The sequence below is a fragment of the Euleptes europaea genome, chromosome 3 (assembly GCF_029931775.1).
Source record: "Euleptes europaea isolate rEulEur1 chromosome 3, rEulEur1.hap1, whole genome shotgun sequence".
NCBI classification, from domain to species: domain Eukaryota; kingdom Metazoa; phylum Chordata; class Lepidosauria; order Squamata; family Sphaerodactylidae; genus Euleptes; species Euleptes europaea.
The window spans coordinates 65,648,264-65,672,070 of record NC_079314.1 but is presented as its reverse complement, the minus strand read 5'-3'; the positions used below and the strand labels follow the sequence as shown (position 1 = coordinate 65,672,070).

The 23,807-nt window shown below is 40.6% G+C and overlaps 1 protein-coding gene across 1 annotated transcript in view; it reads left to right on the top strand.

Moving 5' to 3' along the window:
* Positions 1 to 23,350, top strand: part of GXYLT1 (glucoside xylosyltransferase 1) — a 31,923-nt gene extending 8,573 nt beyond the window's left edge. The window contains exons 2-8 of the mRNA XM_056847621.1: positions 3,819 to 3,911; positions 10,493 to 10,667; positions 11,888 to 12,013; positions 13,128 to 13,379; positions 16,094 to 16,217; positions 16,937 to 17,109; positions 23,063 to 23,350. Of these exons, the coding sequence (XP_056703599.1) occupies positions 3,819 to 3,911; positions 10,493 to 10,667; positions 11,888 to 12,013; positions 13,128 to 13,379; positions 16,094 to 16,217; positions 16,937 to 17,109; positions 23,063 to 23,224 (1,105 nt within the window). The 3' untranslated portion in view covers positions 23,225 to 23,350. The remainder of the gene's footprint in view (positions 1 to 3,818; positions 3,912 to 10,492; positions 10,668 to 11,887; positions 12,014 to 13,127; positions 13,380 to 16,093; positions 16,218 to 16,936; positions 17,110 to 23,062) is intronic.
* The last annotated feature ends 457 nt before the right edge of the window (positions 23,351 to 23,807 follow it).

The window sequence follows — 23,807 nt, the reverse complement described above, 5'->3', positions numbered from 1 at the left end:
ATGTTATTTTGGTAAATGATGCCAGTGTTGAGGATTCCTATTGAGGTTCATAGTTTATGCTCAGAGGCTGAAAGTCACTGATGGTTAAACTAAATTAATGTCTAAAATGAACTACTGGTAGGTGAAAGCCAGAGTATTTGTAAATCCGACAAGGCACCACACAACCACAATGTGGAACATGTTCCCTATCAGTATTTGTTCAGGAACTCTTACCTGTTAACATGATCTTCACATAAACAGTGTCTCTGTTTTGTGGCAGGAGCTACAGGACAAAAAATTTCTTCATGTAAATCAAGGAAGATTAGGTCCAGAGTTGTAATGAGTTTTTCCCTTCATGTTTGTGAGAGCTTTGGGATGATAGCAGGTACATGAAAGAAAATGATGAAGTTTTCAGGTCTCAGGTTCAAAAGAAAAAGCAGCTAAGGGAGGATATGGTAGAGGTTTATAAAATCTGCTTAGTGTGAAAAAAGTGGATAGAGTAACTTCCTCTTATAATACTAGGTCAGGACCATCAATAAAATTGATAGGCAGTAGATTCAGGACAGGCAAAAGAAAGAACTGGTACGAAGAGAGGGGATTTGGAGGAAGCATCTGATCCCATCACCTGATCCCAGTGTGTTAATAATGGTTAAAAGACCAGCAGAACTATATGTACATTGGCCCTAGTTTATCACTGAGGCTGCTTCCATATAGAGTCCCCCCCTTTTGTCTTTCAAACAGCAGCATCTTTTGGGGGGGAACATCCACCCAATGTCATGATTTAATCATTCTTTCCACATCTTCAGTGTGCTGTTTTCCAAACTTGCTTTGCTGCAGTCCCAAGTACATTATCACACTATTGGGACAGAAAGATGGGCATTGTTGTGGGGTCTTGCCCAATTGGTGCCATTTTCCTACTGTCAGCCCTTTGCAGTCACCATTTTCCCCATTGAACCCCTCAGAGGCTTTTGGAAGGCTTTATAAAAAAATTAGTACTGTAAAACTCTAGCAATTACCAGTTCAAAATTTAAAGCCCTCTGATGGCATGGCAGCCAGAAATGCAGGGGGAGTGGTGGCTGATAGAGGAAAGTGTGCAGAAAACTCACATGTGGGTGCTTCGTTGCTAATGCACATGCTTCTGTATTTGCAGCAGGAGTGACAGCAAAATGGAGAATCCTTGTGATATGGAAGCTACCTGTGCTGAGATTTGAACAGGGGACTTGCCAGTTTATCATCATGTTCTTATCAATATGTTGCTCCAACTTTTCTAGTCCTTTTTAAATAAAAAGGTCAAAATGAAATATAGTATTAATTAATATGATATAAATTGCAAAACGTAAGGAAATTACATTCTACTTCATAGCTAAAAATACGGGTTTTGGTAGAAATTAATGCACTGTGAGCAACTTTGTAGTATTTGAAGCATCAGTTCTTTCCAATACTGTTGATCCTGAGTCACTTCTTGCTGTCTTGTCATTACATGTTAGAAAGTAAATCACTTCAGTGTGATGTATTTATTTTTCATTTAAATATTTATAAGTAAGGTAAGGATTGAGATTTGATTTGCTAAAATCTCTGGTCATGCCTATACAAATCTTTTTAGTTGCCTCTTAGTACCACATGAAAGATGTGATGCAACAGTGACTGTTGTTTCCAGTTCTTTTAGCTGAAAGGAATCAAACTATTACAGAAGCATTATAATGAACATAGGAAACTTGCCCAAGGCAATTCTGACTCCATAGTTTGCTGTACAGAAAGCACACTTCTGCCACCTCAGAAGTCTATTTTCAGTTGACTTTGTATTGACTTGCTCAAACTCTAATTAAAAGGATTGGAGGTTCAGTTCTAAATAGAGAAGCTGCTGTCCCCACCCCCCACCCTCATGGAGTATGGTTTCATGCTCTTCTCCACAGGCATGGAAACATACAAGATTGGAAAGGATGCCCCAGCTCTGGCGCAAGGGTATGGGCGGTGCCTTGGCTTCAGTGCAAGTGTTGCAGCGGCTATTTCTGTGTAAAGAAGTTTCAGTTTAATATACATTAACTGGCTGATTAGACACACATCTTAATTTGATGAGCGCCTTTCAGTATAATGTAATATACTATATTAATTAACTTTTAGGAGGAACAGTAATTCAGAGAAGGGTTTCTTGTGGAGATTATTGTTTGGAAATTACTGGCTATACAGTGGCACTGCTAATGTAAAATTGCCACCTGATCAGTGCTATATTACTGTTACTTTAAAATTATAGAATGAACTGTGAAATTGAGCTGAAATCTCTTCCAAGTAGCATCTTTCTCATTTTAGTGTGCTTCCAGTGGCGTTTTATATCAGTTGTTACAATGTGTGTTCCTGTTAAACCATGATGACATTTTCACCTGAATGTGTAAATAACTAAATTCAATTTCAGCTTCAGGGGACCTATCGTTATTAATAGATTGATTTCCTGAGAGATGGCTGCCTTGAAGTTAAATCAGATGACTAGTTTTCTATCAGTTTAGAACTGCTGAGCATCTGCTCTTTCCTCATTACATGACTTTCAGTTACAGATTAAGGACTGGAATATTTTAAATGCTATAAATTATTGCATTTTAGAAGGCCCTGCAGTTAATTAAAAATGACTGAATGTTAAAATATATTCTGTATTTATAATGAGGAAAGAGGAAGTAGCAAATTACAGGTGAAATTCCTAGCTCAGCCTCTTTATTTGCTTCCCTTCACAAATGCAGTCTACCAGTAATTGTGGTTTTCAGAGGGAAGAAGGCCGTTCTAGGGAAGATATTTATTATTTTATAGTCCATCTTTCTCACTGAGACTTAAGGCAGTTACAAAGTTCTTTTTTTAAACGCAGTAGGAACAGGATAAGAAAGTAAATGAAATACAAAAACTGCATTACAGAAACAATGCAGTAAGAACAAGATAATGCATACAGTAAAATGTGCCATAAACTGTGTAGCCCTTTGTAAAAGAGTCCTCTAGAATAATCCCATTTTACTACAGGCCTGTTCCCTTTATAAAAATGCTATCCTGAACAATTGCCTTTTACATATGCTATGGAATGGTAATAGTACTGAGAGCCTTCCTGACCTCCTCAGGCATGCCATTCCACAAAATAGGAGCCACAACATGGAGTGATGGGGTAGGGGCAGCTGCTGAAGATGAAGGGTTAGCACACAGATGCACAAAAGCTGTTCTGATATGGGCAGAATGTTAGACTAGAAGTAAAAAAGAATAAGCCCCCAAGTGATTAGTGGCAATGGCAGCAAAGACTTCACAGCTTAAAGTATGGAGTGCCTAATAGTGATTTAAAACGATAGGCGTAAACACAGTCAGCGATTGGGGATCTCATTAAAAATAAAATTTAAAATGTCTTTTAAAGTAATTGAGTGGTGTATAATAGTTTTTATTAAGCATTTGGACTTTGGAAAAGTTTTTAAATACCTGACTTTTAGAAAATATTTTAATATTTTTTATGTTTGCTATTTTATAGCCAAAAAATAATCGGATATATTTAAGAAATTCTACTGTGAGCCAACAATTAAATCATGTTTCAGCAGGATTGGGCTCTGAGCAGAGTTACACAATTCATTCAATTCAATGAGTATTAGAAGGGTGTAATTCTGCTTAGGATTGCACTGTTAGTTGTGTAGGATTACTCTCTGGTTACAGTTGTCCTGGTAGGTAATAAAATGTTATACATTCCATGAAGTTATACCTTCTGGCACTAATGATTAATTAGTGACTTAATTTTTTCTATGAGCAAGCAAAAATATTCCATTAGAACTATGATATAGGACAAGTAATATTTATACAGGATTGTTTCTGTCTTATCCTGTTAGGTGTAAGAATTTGTCTGTATCTTACTGGAATTCCTATTGGATGCTGCCCTCTGATGTTTGTGGAATGAACTGCTTTTGGGAAGCTGCTCCTAGGTAGGCTTTGACAGAGTCTTAATTGCTCAATTAGCTAATTTTAGCCTTGCTAAAAAGTATTTGACAATTTAAGGAAATGTTGAAACAGTGGTGATTCTTTCCCCTTTCGTTGTTCTGTAGTATTGTTGGGGTGTTGTATCCCTCAAACAGGGTGGATTTATCAACATCAAAATAACTTAAATAACGATCATCACCTACCACCACTTCCATTAGAGATGTAACATTTCCAGAAATTTTGAAGCCATGGGGAGCTTATTTTACTGATTTAGCAACATAAAATGCATTGTTTATAACTTAGCATATAAAATTGTGCTGTTTGGCATATTTATGGAATTTAAAATTATGGAAGCCTTAATTTTTTATTTTAAAAACTTGGAAATGTACCAAATACTTGAGAGAGTTGCAGACTGCTGCATCCTATGGTAGCGTAGCACATGTTTCTTTGTTTTGCCACCTGAGAGGTATGGGGAGGGGAATAAAAATTAAGGGTAGAAAACAAGTTCTGTAGTAAACAAAAGAAACTCTACTATTTGAAAAGAAATACTCTTAATACAGTCATGGGTAGACCATTCCTGAGGGTGAGGGGTGTTACATTGGTGGCCATACATGGCACAGGAACAGCGCAGCGGAGTCAGCTCCTAAGAGGTTTGCTGTGCCATGGCGACGTAAGAAAATGGCATGCTTCAGAAAATAAATGCAAGGTGAACGTTGACGTGTGTGCACCAGGGCAGAGGGGGCAGGGAAAGGAAAGCAGTGGATGCATGGGACCACTGGGAGGGCACGGAGAGGGGGTGGGGATAGGCAAAGCAAGTCCAGCCGCAGCCTTGCCCCCACACTCCACAGGGGCCACTGGAAGGAAAAGGGGCGTCGGGAGAGGGAGTGGAGCTAGGCAAAGAAGCTCACGGGGTGGGCATGCCCCCACAACCACCTGGCCCCAAGGGAGTGCAGCAGAGGCCGGGAGAAGGGAGAGAGCTGGAGGTGAGTGGGTCGCCCCAACCATGCAACAGGGGAGCCAGCAGTCCCGCATGCTGCAGCAACCACCGTGGGGATGGGTGCATGACTTCACACCACTTGCCGGTCCTGATCTCCAATCCCACACTGTGGGCGTGACCCACAAAACCTTAGTCTCCACTGATTCAGCCATCTTGCAATACATCAAACCTTTCCACCCTGCAGACTACCTTGGATTCCTGGAAGTGTCCAAATATCAAAGGGCCTTTACTCTTGTGCGTTTCAATGCCTTACCTTCAGCTTTCCTGGAAGGCAGGTATCTCTCCCTTTCATCAACAACTATGCCCATGCAAAACAGAGAAAGTGGAAACAATAGAACATGTTCTGCTGCAATGTCCCTTCTGTAACGACATAAGATCGCAGTACATGGGGGGGGGGGGAGAAGGAACTCCGCAGATAGCCTGCAACACCTTATGTTGGAGGTGGCCTGTGAGAGCCCTGTGCCCAACCTATCAACCCACCTTCCCTTACATCCACCCTGACAGAGAGGCACAGCTGAGAAAACTCTATTAGGGGGTGAGTGTCAAGCTTCTGTATCAACCTCTGGGACTGCTTGGAGCTTGCATTCCTCTCCTGCAGCAGCTTTCCCGCCCCAGGGAGATGAGTGGGGGAGGTGGTTTGGGAGTGCATTGACCAGCTTACCTGTAATGGTGTGGGTGCCCCTTCAAGTCCTGCCTGTGCATCTGTTGTATCTGAAATGGAACTCGAGTGGAAGAGCTCAGCCACAGAGTGTGTGGACTTTGCCCTCCTGGGTGGGTTCCAATTATACACATAGAGTTGTCACATACTGACAATCATCTTTCCTATGACCAGGCCTTCCTTGGTGGTTTAACTCTGTACTCTACATACCATGGGAGAGCCAGCATGGTGTGATTAAGGTGTCAGAGTAGGATCTGGGAAACCCAGGTTCGAATCCCCCCTCTCCCATGGAAACTTTCTGGGTGACCTTGGGCCAGTCCCACAACCTCGGCCTTGACTCTGGCAAGTATTTGTATGGAAGACCATGTATAGAATACCATGGTCATGATGCAGAAGCAGGCAATGGCAAACCACCTCTGAATGTCTCTTGCCTTGAAAACCCTATGGGGTCAACCATGTCAGCTATAATTTGACAGCAAAATAATAATAATACCACCATACAGTGTGTGTGTGTTAAAAAGTTTAAACATCGAAGCAGCTGCAGGTTGCTTTGAGGTTGAGTAGAGTACCGTATTTTTCGCTCCATAAGACGCACTTTTTTCCTTCTCAAAAGTGAGGGGAAATGTGGGTGCGTCCTATAGAGCGAATGTGCGCACAGAGCCGGCTGGGCGCGCTGGGAGGCAGCCGGGGAAAGCTGCCTCGCGCCGTTCCAGCGCACCCAGCCGGCTCTGTGCTCCCGCCCAGCCCGCTCTGTGCGCTTGCTCGCCTCCCAGCTGGGAAGCGGAGGGGGGGCGGCTTGGCGCGCCCGCCCGCCTCCTCCCCGCCCGCTCTGAGCGCTTGGCGCGCCTCTCCCGCCCGGCTCCTCCCAGCTCGCGCTGAGCTCTTGGAGCGCCCGCCCGCCTCCTCCCCGCCCGCTCTGAGCGCTTGGCCCGCCCGCGCGCCCGCTCCCTGCCCGCGTTTTTAGAGGAGGAAAACAAGATTTTTTCTTGTTTTCCTCCTCTAAAAACTAGGTGCGTCTTATGGAGCGGTGCGTCCTATGGAGCGAAAAATACGGTACTATCTGGAGGGAGGGGCTTCTTAAACCTACACAGATTATTTCTCCTTGTGAACAAAGAATATGGGCCTTGTCTTTTAAGTCTTGTAGATGGGAAGCCATCTTGAAGGGGGCAGGCTTAAACAAACATCTGATAGAAAAATGGCTGTTTCTATCAGTCATCTACTCTATCTCAAAGCCACCCACAGCTGCTTTGCATTAAAAAAATTGCTTGGGGTGGAGAATAACAGAACTACTCATAATGTATAGTGTGGCACTAAGGCTGTGCTCCCATGCACTCTTAGAATTAAAACTTTTTGAACAAAGTAGTTCTCACTTCTGAGGGTTTGAAGTGTCTAGAACTTTGCAGATGCAAATGTGGGTAATTACAAGGCAAAACAGCATTGTGCCGTCAGGTAAAAAGCATTTGTCATTTCTGAACCTGACACATTACAAAGCTTAGGTAGCTGGATGGCATAAAAAAACAAAGAGCACAAGGTCACCTGTATGGGCTCCGTGAATAATTCTGGTAAAATCCAGGATGTGATCTGTGAATGACTTGCTATTAGTGGGTTCTCTGGGAAGTCTGCAGTACTATAGTATAGCAGTATATAACTACACTATGTTATTGATTGTGTCACTTATAATGCTCAACCTTAGGAGTTAGACATTTTCCCCTATGGTGGTTCTTTACATAGAAAAGCAGTTTTTGTTTTGATTGATGATAATTAGTTTAAGGAGATTATGGCTACATTTGGACATCATGCTGAGGTGAGCACAATTATGACCTGTGTGTTCCTCTCACTCTTTCCAGAGCACAGAAATAAACTCTAGTTGGTTTAGAAGTCCAAATAGAGTTGCCTAGGCAAATTGAAATTTGTGTGTGTGTGTGTGTCCCCAAGCTAGAATTCTAAACCAGTTTGCAGAGGGCAAATAAGCTCCAACTTTATCCAGATGCCTAAAGTGTGATGACACAGGTAATGGGCCTTAGTGTAGCTCCTGAATATGGCCTATAAATTTCATTTCAGACAATGTTGTTGTTGTTCTTTAAAGTATTGAAACTTTTAAAATAAAAACTGATTTAAATTGTTAAAAATAAAAATTTGATTAAAAATTATCAATTTATCCTGTTACTTTTAAGCCAGTATAGTAGGAAGCTTAAAACTTATTTTGAAAGACTGTATTTAATAAATAGGATTCAGCAGGTACAGGTTTTATACATTTTTATGGAAATGGAATGCTTGCATACATTGGTAAAAAAATTTTTTTTGTAAGGAATGTTCTCTTTTACAGCAGAATGAGAAGCCCCTGTGTGCATGCAACTCTGAAGTGAATAAGAATAAAAAACGCATGCATATTTTGGTGTTATTGGATTGTTCCTTAACTGCCATATTGTTTGTGAAAAACTAGTAAATATTGGTGTTTGTATAGTATTGTCATTGTAGACAAACCTTTGGCCATACTTGAAAGAGTACTTTGAATACTGGCCTTAATATTTAACCTGTGTCACTAATATTGTTCACATCAGAGATGATACTTGAAGCTTTTTGTTAATTAATTGAACTTCCTTTGGCTAGACCTTCAATATATTCTAGATGTCTAGGTATAAACCGTTCAGAAAGTTAAAAGTTAAATGCAGAGCCAGAACAGTGCATGATCTGATTAATGCTATTTTCTCTGTTTATACCCTGTCTGTCTGGTCCTTGCTACTCTGGTGAGCTTCCCTAATTTCCTTTTTCCCCAAGAAGAAGCAGAATCTAGATCTTAATCAGGTTTTTGACTCTGGTGAACAGTTGAGGCAGATTAGAGTGGGACTAGGAAAAAAAGCCTTGGCATGCAGAAGGTCCCAGGTTCAATCTCCAGCATCTCCAGTTAAAGGGACTAGTCGAGTAGGTGATTTGAAAGACCTCTGCCTGAAACCCTGGAGAGCCGCTGCCGGTCTGAGTAGACAATACTGACTTTGATGGACCAAGGGTCTGATTCAGTATAAGGCAGCTTCATGTGTTCAAGCATGAAGAAAGTAGAACCCAGCTCTCCTTAGCACTCCCTCTGTTCCTGTGAGTACTTTAAAAAATAGGGAATAACAATAAACTGAGCTTGGATCCTGCTGCAATGGGGTGGGGGGGGGGAGAGATTGGTTCAAAACATTTCCTGCATCCAGAACCAGTTATTTAAACAGGCAAGATAACTATTTTTGGTTAGACTCTTGCTAACGGACTTTATCCTATTTGGAAGCTTAGTTACCCGTTGTCACCCAGATTGGTTCCAGCACAGCTATAATTCTCATTCCTGTCCGTGCTCCTTTAAGACGTTCAAGTTCATTATACTTATCCAGTGTGTTTTTACAAAGTAGCCAAGTACTTAATTGTGCAAGTATCATAGTGTCTGACCTCTAATTAGCAAAATAGCTCCTTCTCGGTGTCTTTTTAGAATTTGTGAGGGACAGGAAGTGACCTGTTGAGGTTAGTATTTGGGAACCAGTGCACACAAAAACACTTGCATGGTAGTTTCTCCACAAAAGTGGATCTTCCTTCTTCTGAGTCAGTGCATGTATTGATGCCTGTGATGGCGTCTGTGAGAGGTATTAGTTTCCCCAGCAGCAAGTGAATACAGCAGAGACAGCACTTATACAAAAGTGCTATTTTTATTCACAGTGATAAAAGTGCTTTGCAACGCACCTCCTCACAACCCACAACCACTATACACATATAGTACAGATATATACACTTCTGGCACAGTTTACCAGCTAATGAACTGTTGGCTGCTTTGTGGCCAGGACTAACTTGCTCAGTCCAGTTCTGTCCAGAATTTCTGCTCAGTCATTGAGCTATCATGTGACTCCAGCTATCACCTGGCTGTCACTTGGATCATTGCAATCTACCTGCTATGTGCAGTCTCAAATGTCAACAGCCTGATCATAATTTAGGCTTAGAGCCCATTCCTAAAGAGGGGTGGGTAGATCCGCAGTGACTGGGAGCAGTGCAGTTGTGCCGCGATCCGCAGTGACTGGGAGCAGTGCAGTTGTGCCGCCTCCTCAGAGGCTTCCCAGCCGCCGTGAAGACAAAAAAGACTTTTAAAAAATAGAAAAATGGGGGAAATGCCCCATTGCGCAAAGCGAGGCTGTGCCGCCAAAACAGGTGGCACAGCCACGCCACTGCTTGAGGGGGCGTTCCCGGGTCAAACAGGGTTAGGAAGCTCCCCAAAGGCAGCTCCGCCTCTGGGAAAGCCTCCCTACCCTGACGTGGGCTTTCCCTTCCGTGACATCTATGCTGGTGTAGCTGTGCTGGCAGTGGAGGCGTTGGTTCCCAGACACTGGTGTGTTTGCCCCAGTGCAGGTGCCACCTTATTCTGTGATAAGGTGGCACCTATGCCAGCACGGGGTCATGCTGGCTCCTAAGGAGCTTCGCTCCCCTTCAGGAATGGGCTGTTATTGTTTACATTGCCTTTTTAATTGAGCTGGAGTTGGGAGGCTGGGGCAAAAGTGGCAAAAGGTTGGTGGTTTGAACAGATAATGCTTGACATATTGTAACTGAAAAAAGATTCTGTCAAAGGGACCTAAGATGCAAAATCAAAGTATACTTAAATATTCCCAGTGCATGAATTATGCCATCTGATGGCTATTTGTTAGTACCAAAGCAAAGTTATCAAGGAGGCACTAGTTTGGTAGCAGATGAAAATGTCTTCTTTCCGCTTTCTGTCTCTACTCATATTTGCCACTTCCTGTGAATTCCGTTCAAATCGCATTCCTGGTAGTTCAGTCTGCATATGCTGTCCATGTAGTCTGGCAAATTATTTTATCACATAGAGTATTTACTACAGTAACAAGAATGTTTCTTTTTTGATCAATTTTTTCTTTAGCACTTTGGGAACTATTACTACCTGTATTCTTTTGTAATAGATATGATTCTTTGAAAATTCTGTCTTCTGAGAAGATGCACTTGGCAGTGGTAGCCTGTGGAGAAAGACTGGAGGAGACAGTTACTATGTTAAAATCAGCCATTATTTTCAGCATCAAGCATGTACAGTTTCATATCTTTGCAGAGGACCCACTGCATAGGGACTTCCAAGTAATGGTAAGTATCTAGATGCTGTGTGTTAACTGCTAATGTGAGTGGGTAAAGGTGACTTTTCCCTTGTTTTGAATATCTGTTTGTTGGTCTTTGGGTCTCTCAACCTGTTTGTTTTTTTGGTACTAGGGTTAAACTACTGTCTGGGCTGCGGATTAGTGAAAGCTTATTTTCTTTGTCATTCATTGGGATATAGTATACCCTCAGTGCTCTTGATTTTTTTTTTTAATAGATTTTTTTTGCAGAACTTTTCTCCAAGGATTCTTATTGCATGTTAAAAGTTGTTATCTTGAAATGAAGGGAGGACCTTTATCCTTCAATATTTTTAACTATTAAAGTTAGAATCTTGGTCTAGTGAAAGCCTTGTACCTGTTTATACAGCATCACTCAGCTTTTAGGGAGACGATTATGTAAAAAGACTTCAAAACAACAGCTTGCTTCCAATTTGTTCTCACCATTGCAATTACAAGCAGAATCACATGCTGTTGACTTGTTATAACATTATCATTACTTTCCAAAATGTAGTAAACTATGGGATTTGTTCTGTACAACTAAAATGTAAGCATTGAGTTCTCTTTATATGTTCTGTTTCAAGGCTACCTTTAAACTGCAAGCCCTTCTGTGGTTGTTGCCCAAGGTATCATTCTCCCTTTAGTAAATTAAAATAAGCCCTTCTCAATAAAGTAATTTTAGTTGATCAGACAATTTGCCCCCTAGGTTTGTTGTTGTTAAGCTAGTTATGTAATTCATGACCCCACATGGTAGAGTCAGTTATGCACTTAAAATTAGGGAAAACAAAGCTGCAACACAAACCTGCTTTGAAAACATGTTTTTTCCGTGTCTTACATGTTACTTTTGTTGTATTTTAAGCTTTTGTGTTTATTTTGTTTTATCATGTTTCTAAAAAGAAATTTGCAGGAATCTGACATCCTACAAAGTATTATTCTAATAGGGTAGAGCACAAAGTATCCCTGCAATAAATGGCTAATTTGTTGAGGCCCTTGGCTCACCAAATTAGCTATTTATTGCTTATTACTTTAATAAACTTTTAATGATGTTTACTTTTAATGATGTTTACAATTATTTTTTTTAACATTTAGTGTGGAAAGCTGGTCAACAAAAACTGATGCAGCTCTGAAAATTAGACTTATCAGCTTACTTGAACAGTTGCTCATGATATTCCTTATTGTATTGTTTTGAAATAAAAATTTATTTGCTTTTTTCAGCTTGACGGTTTGGCATATCAAGGAAAATTTAATTATACTTTGTATCCCATCTCATTTCCAACTGAAAATGCAGCAGAATGGAAGAAACTATTCAAACCTTGTGCTTCTCAAAGACTTTTCTTGCCTGTAAGTGATGGTACCTATGGCAAAATTTCTACATTCTTTTTAGAGTCATGGGCAGCCCGTTCCTAAAGGGGGGGTGTAGACAGGTGGTAGCCTCCACAAGTGCCTCCACAGAGGTTTCCCAGCCAAAAAATAAATGTGTTAAAAATGAATTTTTTAAAAAATCATGAAATTTCTCCATGGAGTAGCACGGGATACACCATCTATTTTGCTGGCTTATCAGCACTGTAGCATAGATGGATGTTCCCAAGCCGAAAGGGGTTTAGAAGCTGACTAATGTCAGCTCCGCCCCTAGGAACGCCCCCGTGATACCGGCACTTCTGGGTTTTTGCTGCCTGTCCGGCAGCATCAGTAGTCAAGGCCCATGCAGCTGTGTTGCTCCATAGCACCGGCATAAGTGTGCTGGTGTCTGTGCCACTTTATACGCTAGCTCCTAAGGCACTTCAGCCCCACTTAGGTTAATGTACTATATTAAAAGTGCATATTTCTCAAAACGTAAAAATTTGGGCTCCCAGCAAGTGAAAACTTCCACTGCTTAGCTAAGCAGAAACTACTGAATGAACATTTAGCAGACAATAGTCAGTTTGTTACAGAATCCCCACCCCTTTCATGTAAGATAGGGGACAGGTCTGGTTGCACATTGGTCCTTTGTAGTATATGTATACTACAAGCAGGGAAAATGTGCATGCCAGCATGTGTAGCGTATACTGAATATGGTCTACCTTCAATATGAAAACAAGCTTCTATTGAAATGTGTCTGTATCTCTATGAGTGGCTTATAATATTAAAAATGATAAAACAGTAAAGCAGTAAAATTTAACAATATGAAATAAACAACCTGAAAATATCAAATCCTTATTCAGCATTATACAAGATAGAAAAAGCAAGAATCATCCTGGATAATGTTAAATTTTAGCACACAGTGAATTCAATCCCAAATTGCTTGTGATATTCTTTGTAGTTTTGTGCCGCAATATTATTGCAAAAAGATAATTAAAGGCTGTCTGTTGTAATGAATGGATACTGCACTTGTGCAGTAGCTCACTGGGCAAGAAGAGTTTCAGAAATTGACCAGCATTTGACCTAATACATGTTTCCAAACATTGTTTCTTTACAGTTAATTCTCAAAGATGTGGACTCTTTGCTATATGTTGATACAGACATCTTGTTCTTAAGACCTGTTGATGATATTTGGTCTTTTCTGAACAAATTTAATTCTTCTCAAATTGCTGCAATGGCGCCAGAGCATGAGGAGCCTCGCATTGGATGGTATAATCGCTTTGCTAGGCATCCGTATTATGGAAAAACTGGAATAAATTCTGGAGTAATGTTAATGAATATGACCCGTATAAGAAAAAAATATTTCAAGGTATGTATACTCCATCATAACCATTTCATGTACAGGTATCATTGTAAACATCACCATTGACTGTGTTCTCTCATTGAGCACTCATTCTGAGAGAAGGAGCATGCTGTGTGGTCATGCATTAAATGAGACTGGTGTAGCATGGGCTATTGCTAGTCCCTTCAGATACTCTGGATAGAACTGCCACCATTTTGGGGCAAAGGGTTATGGCCCTGATTATCTGCCTCAGAACAGTCCTGAGCAGCTACGTTTTGGGCTGCAGAGAATGTCCCTTTTCTGCCATGAAAGGAAAATCAGTAAGACAGCTAGATCTCCTTTTCAAATCTTCGCTGTGTATTAAGTAGTGTCGGCTGAGCAGCCACCTTGTAGGGGAACTTTAGCATATAGTCAGATGGGAAAGGGAAATCAAAGCTTAGAAAATAGCTTTAACTACTTCTCAAAATTTAGAGCCCCCCCGCCCCAGTCTTCTGCATACTACTCAGTTTCCTGTGTGAAGCTCTTTAGCTTGTGGGGTAAGTGTATAGGACAAACAGACCAGAAGGTGGCAGTACTGGACTATTTACTACAAACTTCCTGTTTCTGTAAAAACACTTTGCTATATAGTGTGTGAAGCCTTTCAAGCTACTTATTCAATCAGTTCATATAATCCATTCATCACCCAACATTTAAATTACAAGAACCATGTTTATTTCCTGTAGTAGTCATTTATAGTACTACAGATACTGAAAATTTTAAAAATACTCGGGACATGTGTGCATCCGTACTTCATGATGATTAGAACTGGTGGTCTGCTTATAACTTCACATCCACTTCTGCAGGGGAAAGCAAGAAAAGTGCCATACATTACACTTTCATATATTGCTATTTGTAAACTATATCATGATTGCACTGAGTATTTTGTCTTTTGGAATAAGCAGTTCCAATTAAAGTCTGTCTTTTGGAATAAGCAGTTCCAATTAAAGTCTGTCACAGTACGAACAGTGTATCCACTGATATTTAGTAATCATCTGTTGATTACCTTAAGCACAACCAATGACTCCATCTCCCCTGAAAATATTCTCTCTTGCTATATAAACCAACATTTTATTTAGAAATTGCAAATACATTACAGTATTCTGGTTTTTCAACCTCATGATTAATAATCATAACTTGTACCTCAAATCTGTAAAGATTGATAGTTATTAAGAGCATTTGAACATTGTGACAAATACTAAAACTTGCTAAGGCTCAGGAGTCCCACCGAGAGTGTCTGGGACCCTTGATTACAATACAGGTATTCAGGTCCATCCCACATTGGACCATCCTTGCTGACTTAATCCTTTTTGGACAAAGGATGAGCCGGTTTAGACCGGTTTAATGAATGATGCCCAGAAAATCAGCATACTCTAATATAAATGCACGAGAACTGGTTTTGCATGTTCTAACTAGTTGCGCTCACCAGAGTATAGACTGTTTCACTTTGTGCTGATAACATCTGGGTAGTGTTTCAGGGCACTCCTGCATAAAGGCATTGCAGTAATCAGTTATCAAGCATTATCAAAATGTACGATGGTGGCCAGATTCTTATTCTCCAGCAAGAGGCTGAGATAGCATATTAGATGGAGCTGATTAAAAAGTGCTGTAGGAGGAAGTCAACACATGAACAGTTTGTAGGAGTATGTCCAAGGTCACCTCCAAGCAACAAATTCAGTCCTGTTAAGGACAGGTGTAACTCTCCTCAGATCCACAACAATGTCTAGCATATATAGTTGTAACATGTAATGCAGACCTTGACAGATTTTCTTTGGATCTAAGAGCCAGCCCAAAAATTCAGGAGCCAGACTTACTGGTAACAAGTACAATGTTTTCATTGTCATGTGAGCCACCTTGGGCAGATCTCTGAAGAAGGGGCATATATGTTTGCTGAATTGATTTAAAGTGTAATAGTGGGGGTTACCACACTTGTATTCCCAGTGATGTATTAAGAGCTTGAAAATGTTATAAAAAATACTGTTTGCACTTTCTGTGTATTCCCACCGATGTATTAAGAGTTTGAAAACGTTATAAAAAATACTGTTTGCACTTTGGTCCCTTTAGCTGTGAAGACGTCTTCCAACCATTTATTAGCCGTGATATCCAAAAACCCTTTTAAAGTGATGTTTTTTATAACATTTTCAAACTCTTATTACATTGCTGGGAATACAAAGTGCGGTAACCCTCATAGACTCATCCTGAATGACCAGATCAATCCCTCTTATTAACCTTGTTTTTTTAAAAACTATCCATTATAATACTAGGATCTTGGACTATATAAGGAAAAAATGAGAAGTATTCTCCATACCTCCACTTTAGAATACCATTTCAACCAGTGTAGCATTTTGTAATCACAGAATGTGTGATTTGGACTGAGTAGCCTTGGGATCATTCACATTCCATCACAGGGACCGGCCCTGGTTGACTTTGGATCAGTCTTCACCTAACTGACCTCACAAGGTTATTACAAGGATATAGTGGGGAGCTGAGCTGTATCTTTGTAACAGCCTATAATGTCCTGAGCTCCTTGGCTGAAGGGTAGGTGAAAAAGATAGTAATAAGACTCATGAAATCTTTACATTTTGTAATCACTGTAAAGATGGAACACTGTATATCTTTAACACAAAATTAGTCGAACACCAGCTGAGGATGTAATAGTAGAGAACACCCTACTGAATCCTTAATTTTGTATTTATGTGGTGAAGAATGATATGACAACAGCACGGTTACGTTGGGAAGACATTCTTATGCCGCTGCTAAAAAAATACAAGCTGAATATTACATGGGGTGACCAGGATCTTCTGAACATCATGTTTTTCCATAATCCCGGTAAGTTGCATTTATAAAAGTGCTTAGCATAGTATTGAATCGTGCATCTCAGTTATCAGTACTTGGTCAACAGAATGTTTTAATTTTAAAAAGTGTGTGTTCTTATTCATTGAAACATATTCAGGTTTCAGTGTGATGGTTATGTTATGTGGCTTATTCAAATTGTTAAATTAACAGTAGGGGCTTAAGGAGACTGGACTTTCAGCAGGTTGGGTAATTGAATCCGTAGTAAGTTCAAGCTCAGAGGTTTTCTAAGCAGAAATTTCACCTGCTGTAATTCCTAATTAATGCCCCTTTAGATATTATTGAGAGAATGTGGGGATATGGTTGTTTAGTAAATACAGTGCCTGTTGAGGTCAGGACAGCTTTTTCAAGTAGATTGCAGCCAATTGATACCATGGTCCTTGAAGGGCGATATTGATGACTTTCATGTTGGGGGCCCTTCCATCATAGCTTAAATTGAATGTTCCAGTCTTTATGTATTTGTCTAAAAATATTAAAATTACCTGCCTAAAATCTAACTTGGTTTCTTCTCAATATGTTGGAGCTTGTGGATGCTTTATATCTGTGAAATTGTTAATGCTTTGGGGTGATTGTTTTTATTTTTATTTTTTAAGGTTCCTTGTTGAGCCATTACAGTGTAATGAAAGTAAAGAAAATCGTAATGAATACATTTGCCCCTAATCAAGTTTTTGTGTGTGTTTGTTTATTCTGTACAGAAAGCCTGTTTGTGTTCCCTTGCCAATGGAACTATCGTCCTGACCATTGCATTTATGGAAGCAATTGTCAGCAGGCTGAAGGAGAAGGAATATTTATCCTTCATGGAAACAGAGGTGTTTATCATGATGACAAACAACCTGCTTTTCGGGCTGTGTATGAAGCAATAAAATATGTAAGCATTCACAGTTCCATCTGTATATTGGTATTATCTTTTTTATTAAATTTAATTTTTAGGATAAAATTATCCCTATGTGTTAACTTCATCCTTTGTATACATTACTCTTTAAAATCTCAATTAATAAACTGTTTTCTGTTTAACATGCAAAGTAGGAATTCCAGACATTTGTGCTGAAATTGCAGGAAACATGTAAGTTCATCGTTGTGGCTTCTGTACAGTCTCTTATGGGACTGTGCTTGCGCAGGCCTGCCACAGAGATTGGTTCCAAAGCTTTCTAGGTATTTCTAGAACATTCGGAGTACTACCTCTCCTCCACCGTGTGCCAGAGTTGTTCCTGCCCAAACCAGCAAGTTACAGAGGCAGGGAGAGCATGCCAGCTACCTGAAACTGACTCCCGTCGGGATCGAACTCAGGTCGTGAGCAGAGCTTGGACTGCAGTACTGCAGCTTACCACTCTGCGCCATGGGGCTCACCGGCTTCTTGCTGGTTAAAATATATATAAATAAATATTGTTTAATGAAAGATCTATCTGTCTATCTATCATTAACGAACATGGCTCTCTAGGAGAAATGTCCGTAGTGTGGACTTAAAATGGCATAGTCAGATGACCACGACCACTGCCTTCAATGCCTTGGAGAGTCTCCTAATGTCACTGCTTGTTCCATATGCAAGCAATTCATGCCCAAAGCCCATCAAGAGAGGGCTTCCTGAATGAAGAAATTTCTATGGGAAAAGGCATTAGGAGCTCTGAGCAAAGATCAGACTTCTAATAAGGGGTCGGAGCCAGAGCACAGGGTCCACACTCCCTCTTCGGATTCAGTGCCCTTGGATTCAGTGTTGGAGCAGGCCCATTCTCATCACCAAGGCAACTGTTGGTTCCACAAAGGTAGTTGGAACCACTTCCTCGAAAGAAGTCTAAGCGTAAGACTTCCCGTACTTATTTGACTCATCCATTGCCTCTGAGAGCGGAAACATTGCCTGTTCAATGACCTCATAAAGCTCTCTTCGATATCGGGACCATCTGCATTACCTCCTTCAGATGTTGAGGTTGTGGAAATTTCTCCTCTACCTTCTCCTACTTCTGAGGCTCCTCCTGCCAAATGGCTCCAAAGAACCTTTGCTAATCCGTTGATTATGTATTCCTCAAGCTCAGTGTTTCCAGTACCAACGTGATCCACCAATGTATTGGCCTATGCAATGAGAGCCACCAGGATATTTTGCTCCGGTTCTGGTGTCACAGGCTCTGGAACTGAGCCCTCATACTCGATATTGGTCAACCCCTACACCGTTCACATGAGATCCAATTCCAATGATAACATGGCTCCATCCCTTGTCAGTTCCAGTATCCCATCGGAACCGTTGCCTGACAAAACTATTGGTGATCCTTCCCCTATCTTCCCAACAGAGGATCATTTATATTCTGAGCAATGAATTCAAATAGCAAAATTGGTGCAGCTTAAGGTTGTGTGCTCAGAGCCTCCCACATTGGATCTGATTTTCAAGGTCTTGTGTCCACCAAACTCTGGTCCTATTGCCTTTTCTATGTTGCAAGAGTTCCTTGATATAGCTAGGGGTATATAGGCTAAACCAGTATCATTCTCTCCTTTTGCCAAGAAAATTGACAGTATGTACAAGGTTTGAGAGGGTTGCAACTTTCTATTCAGTCATCCTGTTTGCAGTTCCGTCATCACTGAGGTGATCCCAATTACACAGCGCTCAGGCTCCCACTCTTCGTCCTTTGACAGAGAAGGCAGAGAACTTGACTGCTTAGGGCAAAAAAATCTGTTCTTCTGGGACTTTGATGCTCCAAATGTCCAGTTTTATTGTCGTTATGGGGCGTTATCAGATTTTCCTGATGGGAATGCATTGCCCCATACGTAGACACCTTTTTTGCCGTCAAGTCACAGCTGACTTATGGAGGGTTTTCAAGGCAAGAAGAGGTTTGCCATTGCCTGCTTCCATGTCATGCCCCGGTATTCCTTGGAGGTCTCCTAACCGAATACTTGTCAGGGTCAAGGCTGAGAGTGTGTTATTGCCCCAAGGTCACCCAGCACGTTTCCATGGCAGAGTTGGGGATTCAAACCTGCATTTCCCAGATCCTGGTCTGACACTTAACAACTACACCATGCTGGCTGTCCATAGACACCTTACCCGAGGACAGAAAGACTCTAGCCAAGGAGATTCAAGCTGAGGGCCTAAAGCTTGGCAGACAACAACTGAACACTGCCAGGCACTTATCTGATTCAGCTAGCAGATCCATGGCCTCTGTGGCAAACCTTTGAAGACGTTCCTGGCTACATTGAACAGCTCTCCCCAGCAACACCAAAGTGAAATCTGGGGATTTGCCTTTCAAAGGCAAGGACTTTTTCAGTGCCCAAACAGAGTGTTCTAGCCAAACTATAGACAGAAAGTCCCTCTGCTTCCTAATTGGCCTCTTTTGGCTGAGACAAGTATGGTTCCCAACTCTGATCCTTCTCCAAAGGCATGTACCTCCCTTTGCTGAAGTTGGAGGATCTCCTTCATATAGGGCCTCTCCACCATCATATAATCCCTGCATTTGACTGCATGGCTCATAGACAAGCACTAGGCTGGTTTGATAGGGTTGCCCAAGTCCTTCTATCTTCTAGGCATCCCTTCTACCAGGAAACTGTACTGCTCCAAATGGTCTACCAGGAAACTGTACTGCTCCAAATGGTCAAAGTTCGCTCTCTGGGCATCCAGTCGTGGGGTGCGACCTGAGTCTTGCCCTTTAAACTATATATTTGGTTACCTTCTGCACTTGAAAGATAGTAGTTTGGCTGTCACCTCAATTAAAGTTCATTTATCTGCTATCTCTGCCTTTCATTACTCATCCCATGGTACCTCCTTATTTTCTGCACAAATTTCCAAGAATTTCCAAGAATTTTTAAAGGGGTTGTTTAATTTGTATCCTTCCATCCCTCTATCCCTTCAGTGGAGCCTCTCCCTAGAGCTTTCTGCACTGGTGTTCAAGCCCTCACCATCTGTGACCTATCTATCCCGTCCTATAAGGTAGCCTTCCTGTTGGCAATTATGTCTGCCTGTAGGGTTGATGAAACCAGGGCTGTCTGATGTACACCCCCGTTTACTAGAATTCATGCAGACAAGGTGGTTCTCCACCCTAGTCTAGATTTCCTCTCTAAGATCCTTTTTACTTTTCATATTTCTCAAGATATAGTCCTCCCAGTATTTTTCCCTGTGTGTGTGTGTGTATGTGTGTTAAGTGCCGTCAAGTTGCTTCCGACTCTTGGCGACCCTATGAATCAAAGTCCTCCAAAATGTCCTATCTTTGACAGCCTTGCTCAGATCTTGAAATTGAGGGCTGTGGCTTCCTTTATTGAGTCCATCCATCTCTTGTTGGGTCTTCCTCTTTTCCTGCTGCCCTCAACATTTCCTAGCATGATGGTCTTTCCAGTGACTCTTGTCTTCTCATAATGTGACCAAAATACGACAGCCTCAGTTTAGTAATTTTAGCTTCTAGGGTCAGTCCCTTTTCCCCTCTCCCACCTCAAATAGAGAACACACACTACAAAATTTAGATGTACTAAGGTCACTTCTTTTTTATTTAGATTGTACTGCACTCTTCAGTATGGAAGACAATTTATCAATATGTGTCTCTGGTCCGTCCAAGGGACAGGCAGCCTCTGCCCAAACCATCTCATGCTGGGTAGTCAGGGCAATCCAATTAGCTTATTCTACTTCAAAGGTTGATTGTCCTTTGCCCCTTAAAACTTACTCTGCCAAATCTAAGTCTTCTTCTGCAGCGTTCCTAGGTAATGTTCCCTTGGATAGCATATGAAAGGTGGCTACCTGGTCTTCTCCATCAGCATTCATCAACCATTGCTCAGACTATGTCACTCCAGAAGGGATGTGGCTGTGGGGAAAGCAGTTCTACGATCTTTGTTTCACTGAGGATCCATACCCATCTCCTTTGGCAAGTCAGCTTGCTATTTTCCCATGTGGGACTGCACTGAAGCCACAGCGATGAACACAGGTTGCACGTACCTGTAACTGTTCATCGAATGGTCTTTTGTGTGGGTCTTTTGTCCTTCCTTCCCCACTGTAAGATCTTCTGCCACACGATCCTTCTCCATGGCAGCAAATGCAGGACTGAGGGAAGGAGTGCTCTAGAGGGACTTAGAAAGCTTTGGAACAGATCTCCATGGCAGGTCTGCACAGAAGACCACTCAATGAACAGCAGTGACAGGCAAATGCAACCCTGTTACCTTTACAGTGCCATTCTGAGCAGAGTTCCACCATTACAGTGAAGATGGGTGTAGCTCTGCTTAGGATGACATTATTAATGTCCAAGAGCAATGTGTATACAAGTGTTGGACAGCTTCTCAAAGGTAGTGATATAGTAGACTGTCTGAAATTTGCAGGGTATGCAGAAGGTTGCTGTAATACTGGTTTGTCATTACCGGATATAGAGAAGGAAAGTCTGAAATATAGTCTTGGATGTTACAATAATACTTGGTTGAAATTCTGTGTGCCTTTCTGTCTATTTAAATGTCAATGTAATGAAGTTCACAAATTGTCTCAGAAGTCTCTAGGATTTCACTGGGGCATCTGGCACAGTGCTGTAGTCCTCAGGTTGCATTGCTTCAATCAAAATGCTTGCAGTTATGAGAAGTGCACTGGCAGGCCACAGTGGGGTAGCTGGGAGAGTTGAGTTATTGTTTTTTCACCTTTTTATAAAACAAGTAGGCAATTTTGGATACTGAAAGTTCAGTTTTGCTTTTGCCCCAAACTCTTATTCTGTATAATTTAGTTGATTTAATTTGTACAATTTATGGTACGTGAAAGCCTGTAGAAGTCTTTCATGCTTGGCATAATTGTTCAGCTTCCATGTTCTGCAAATAAGGTTTCTAATAAACTATTTATCAGTATTTCAGCCTTCTCACTGAAGAGCTGTAAAATGCAGCAATGTTGCTTATTTTAATGGTGCATCCTTTCTTGTATATAACGTTCAAAAATCAATAGTATATTTTAATGGTGCTTTGTTGCATCTTGTCATAAAGGTATAAAAAAGAAGAAAAGTACTATCGGGGGTCTGAGGATACACCACACTGAAAGAAAATGTGGTCTCATAAAAATACAATTTCTTTGCTCCTTGGTGTATTGCCAGAAAAATATTAAGGAAAGAAAATATCCCAACTTTATTTACGATCAGTTTTTGTTTATGCATAAGGCACAGAAACGATGTAGATCAATACTGACCTGATGTGAACAAGATTAGCAAAATTATTTTATTTTGAAATGTTGAGTTTGCATATCACTTTAAAAAAAATACATAGTAAAATAACCTGTAACATTGGATTAATGGCTGTTTTTACTTCGAGTTTCCATTAAATACTGTACGTGCTTGTTCATAATTCAGTTTAATGAAACTGCCCCATCTTTAATGGTACTATAGATTACTCTTTTTTCTACTGTTTCAGCTCAATAAGAGCTATATATTATGTTAAAGAATGGCAGACGGAGATAATTATACCCATTTCAGGCCAGAAGCTGCAACATGGCAGGCGTGTGATCATGTAAATTAACCCATTAATTTAGGTGTCTGACTCATTTTTAAATTTGTTTGCCTGAATGGTTATGTGAAGAGTGTTTTTTTTCCCTAGGTGAAAACATTTTGCATTCATTTTTTAGTTGACAGTAATTGGATGTTTTGAGTAATGGAAATATATTGCAAACTTGTCAGGAGAGGATTTTGTATATTGTGCTGTATTAAACATACTGTCAAGTTTTTTACTGGTCCTGTCCATTAACCATATTTAGAGATACTCTTCCACAAAGTTGAATATTTTATGCAAGAATGGGAAAGCATTTTCAAAACAATTTTGAAAAAAAATAGCACTATTGGAATAGCTTTATTAAGACCTTAAGAACTGTATTCATATACCATTTCTATTTTTTCTTCTTCCAGTATTCATTTGGTGATGACCTGGTACATTCTTTGCTGCTACCCCTTGAACTGGAACTACAAAAGACACAGCACACTTACTGTGGAAGAATATACAACGTATTCATAAAGCAGCTAACGAAAAGCATAAAGGACATTTATGATAGAAGATCTAAGGGAAGGTGATCATTATAGGCTCTCCAAACTGCTGAATTAAACAACACAGATGTGGGAGAGTATGTTATGCCTGAAGGATATTCATGCAAGAAATAGAATAATGCGCTAATCAGTTGTTACTCATGTGCCCAGAAATGTCTCCCAGTGTGGACAAAATGAAGATGCTGTTCATGTTGAAGAATTCTCTGCAGGGAAAAAAAACTGCAGAGAATGTTAGAAGTTCAGTTAGTACAGATATTCACCACAGTGAATAAGTTACTCAGCTTTGTATTCAGGTTTATTCTACATAACTCACTTGTTTGTAAACCTCAAATGAATAAGACAAAATGAAGGTCTTTATACTTCAGGTATGAATTTATATTTTAGTCATACCTAGTCTAAAAGTTTGCTGAACTGTGAATGTAGCAATAATGGGGACAGCACTAACCTCACTTTAAAAATGTGAGAACAAATTGTTTACAAATCTCAGAAGTTATTCTGTTTTTAAAGGAATGTGATTTGAGTGTAGACAATCTATATGTGCCTTTTTGTGTATTATATTTTAAGATATTTTGACAATCACGTTATATATGAAGCCTGCACAATTATACCC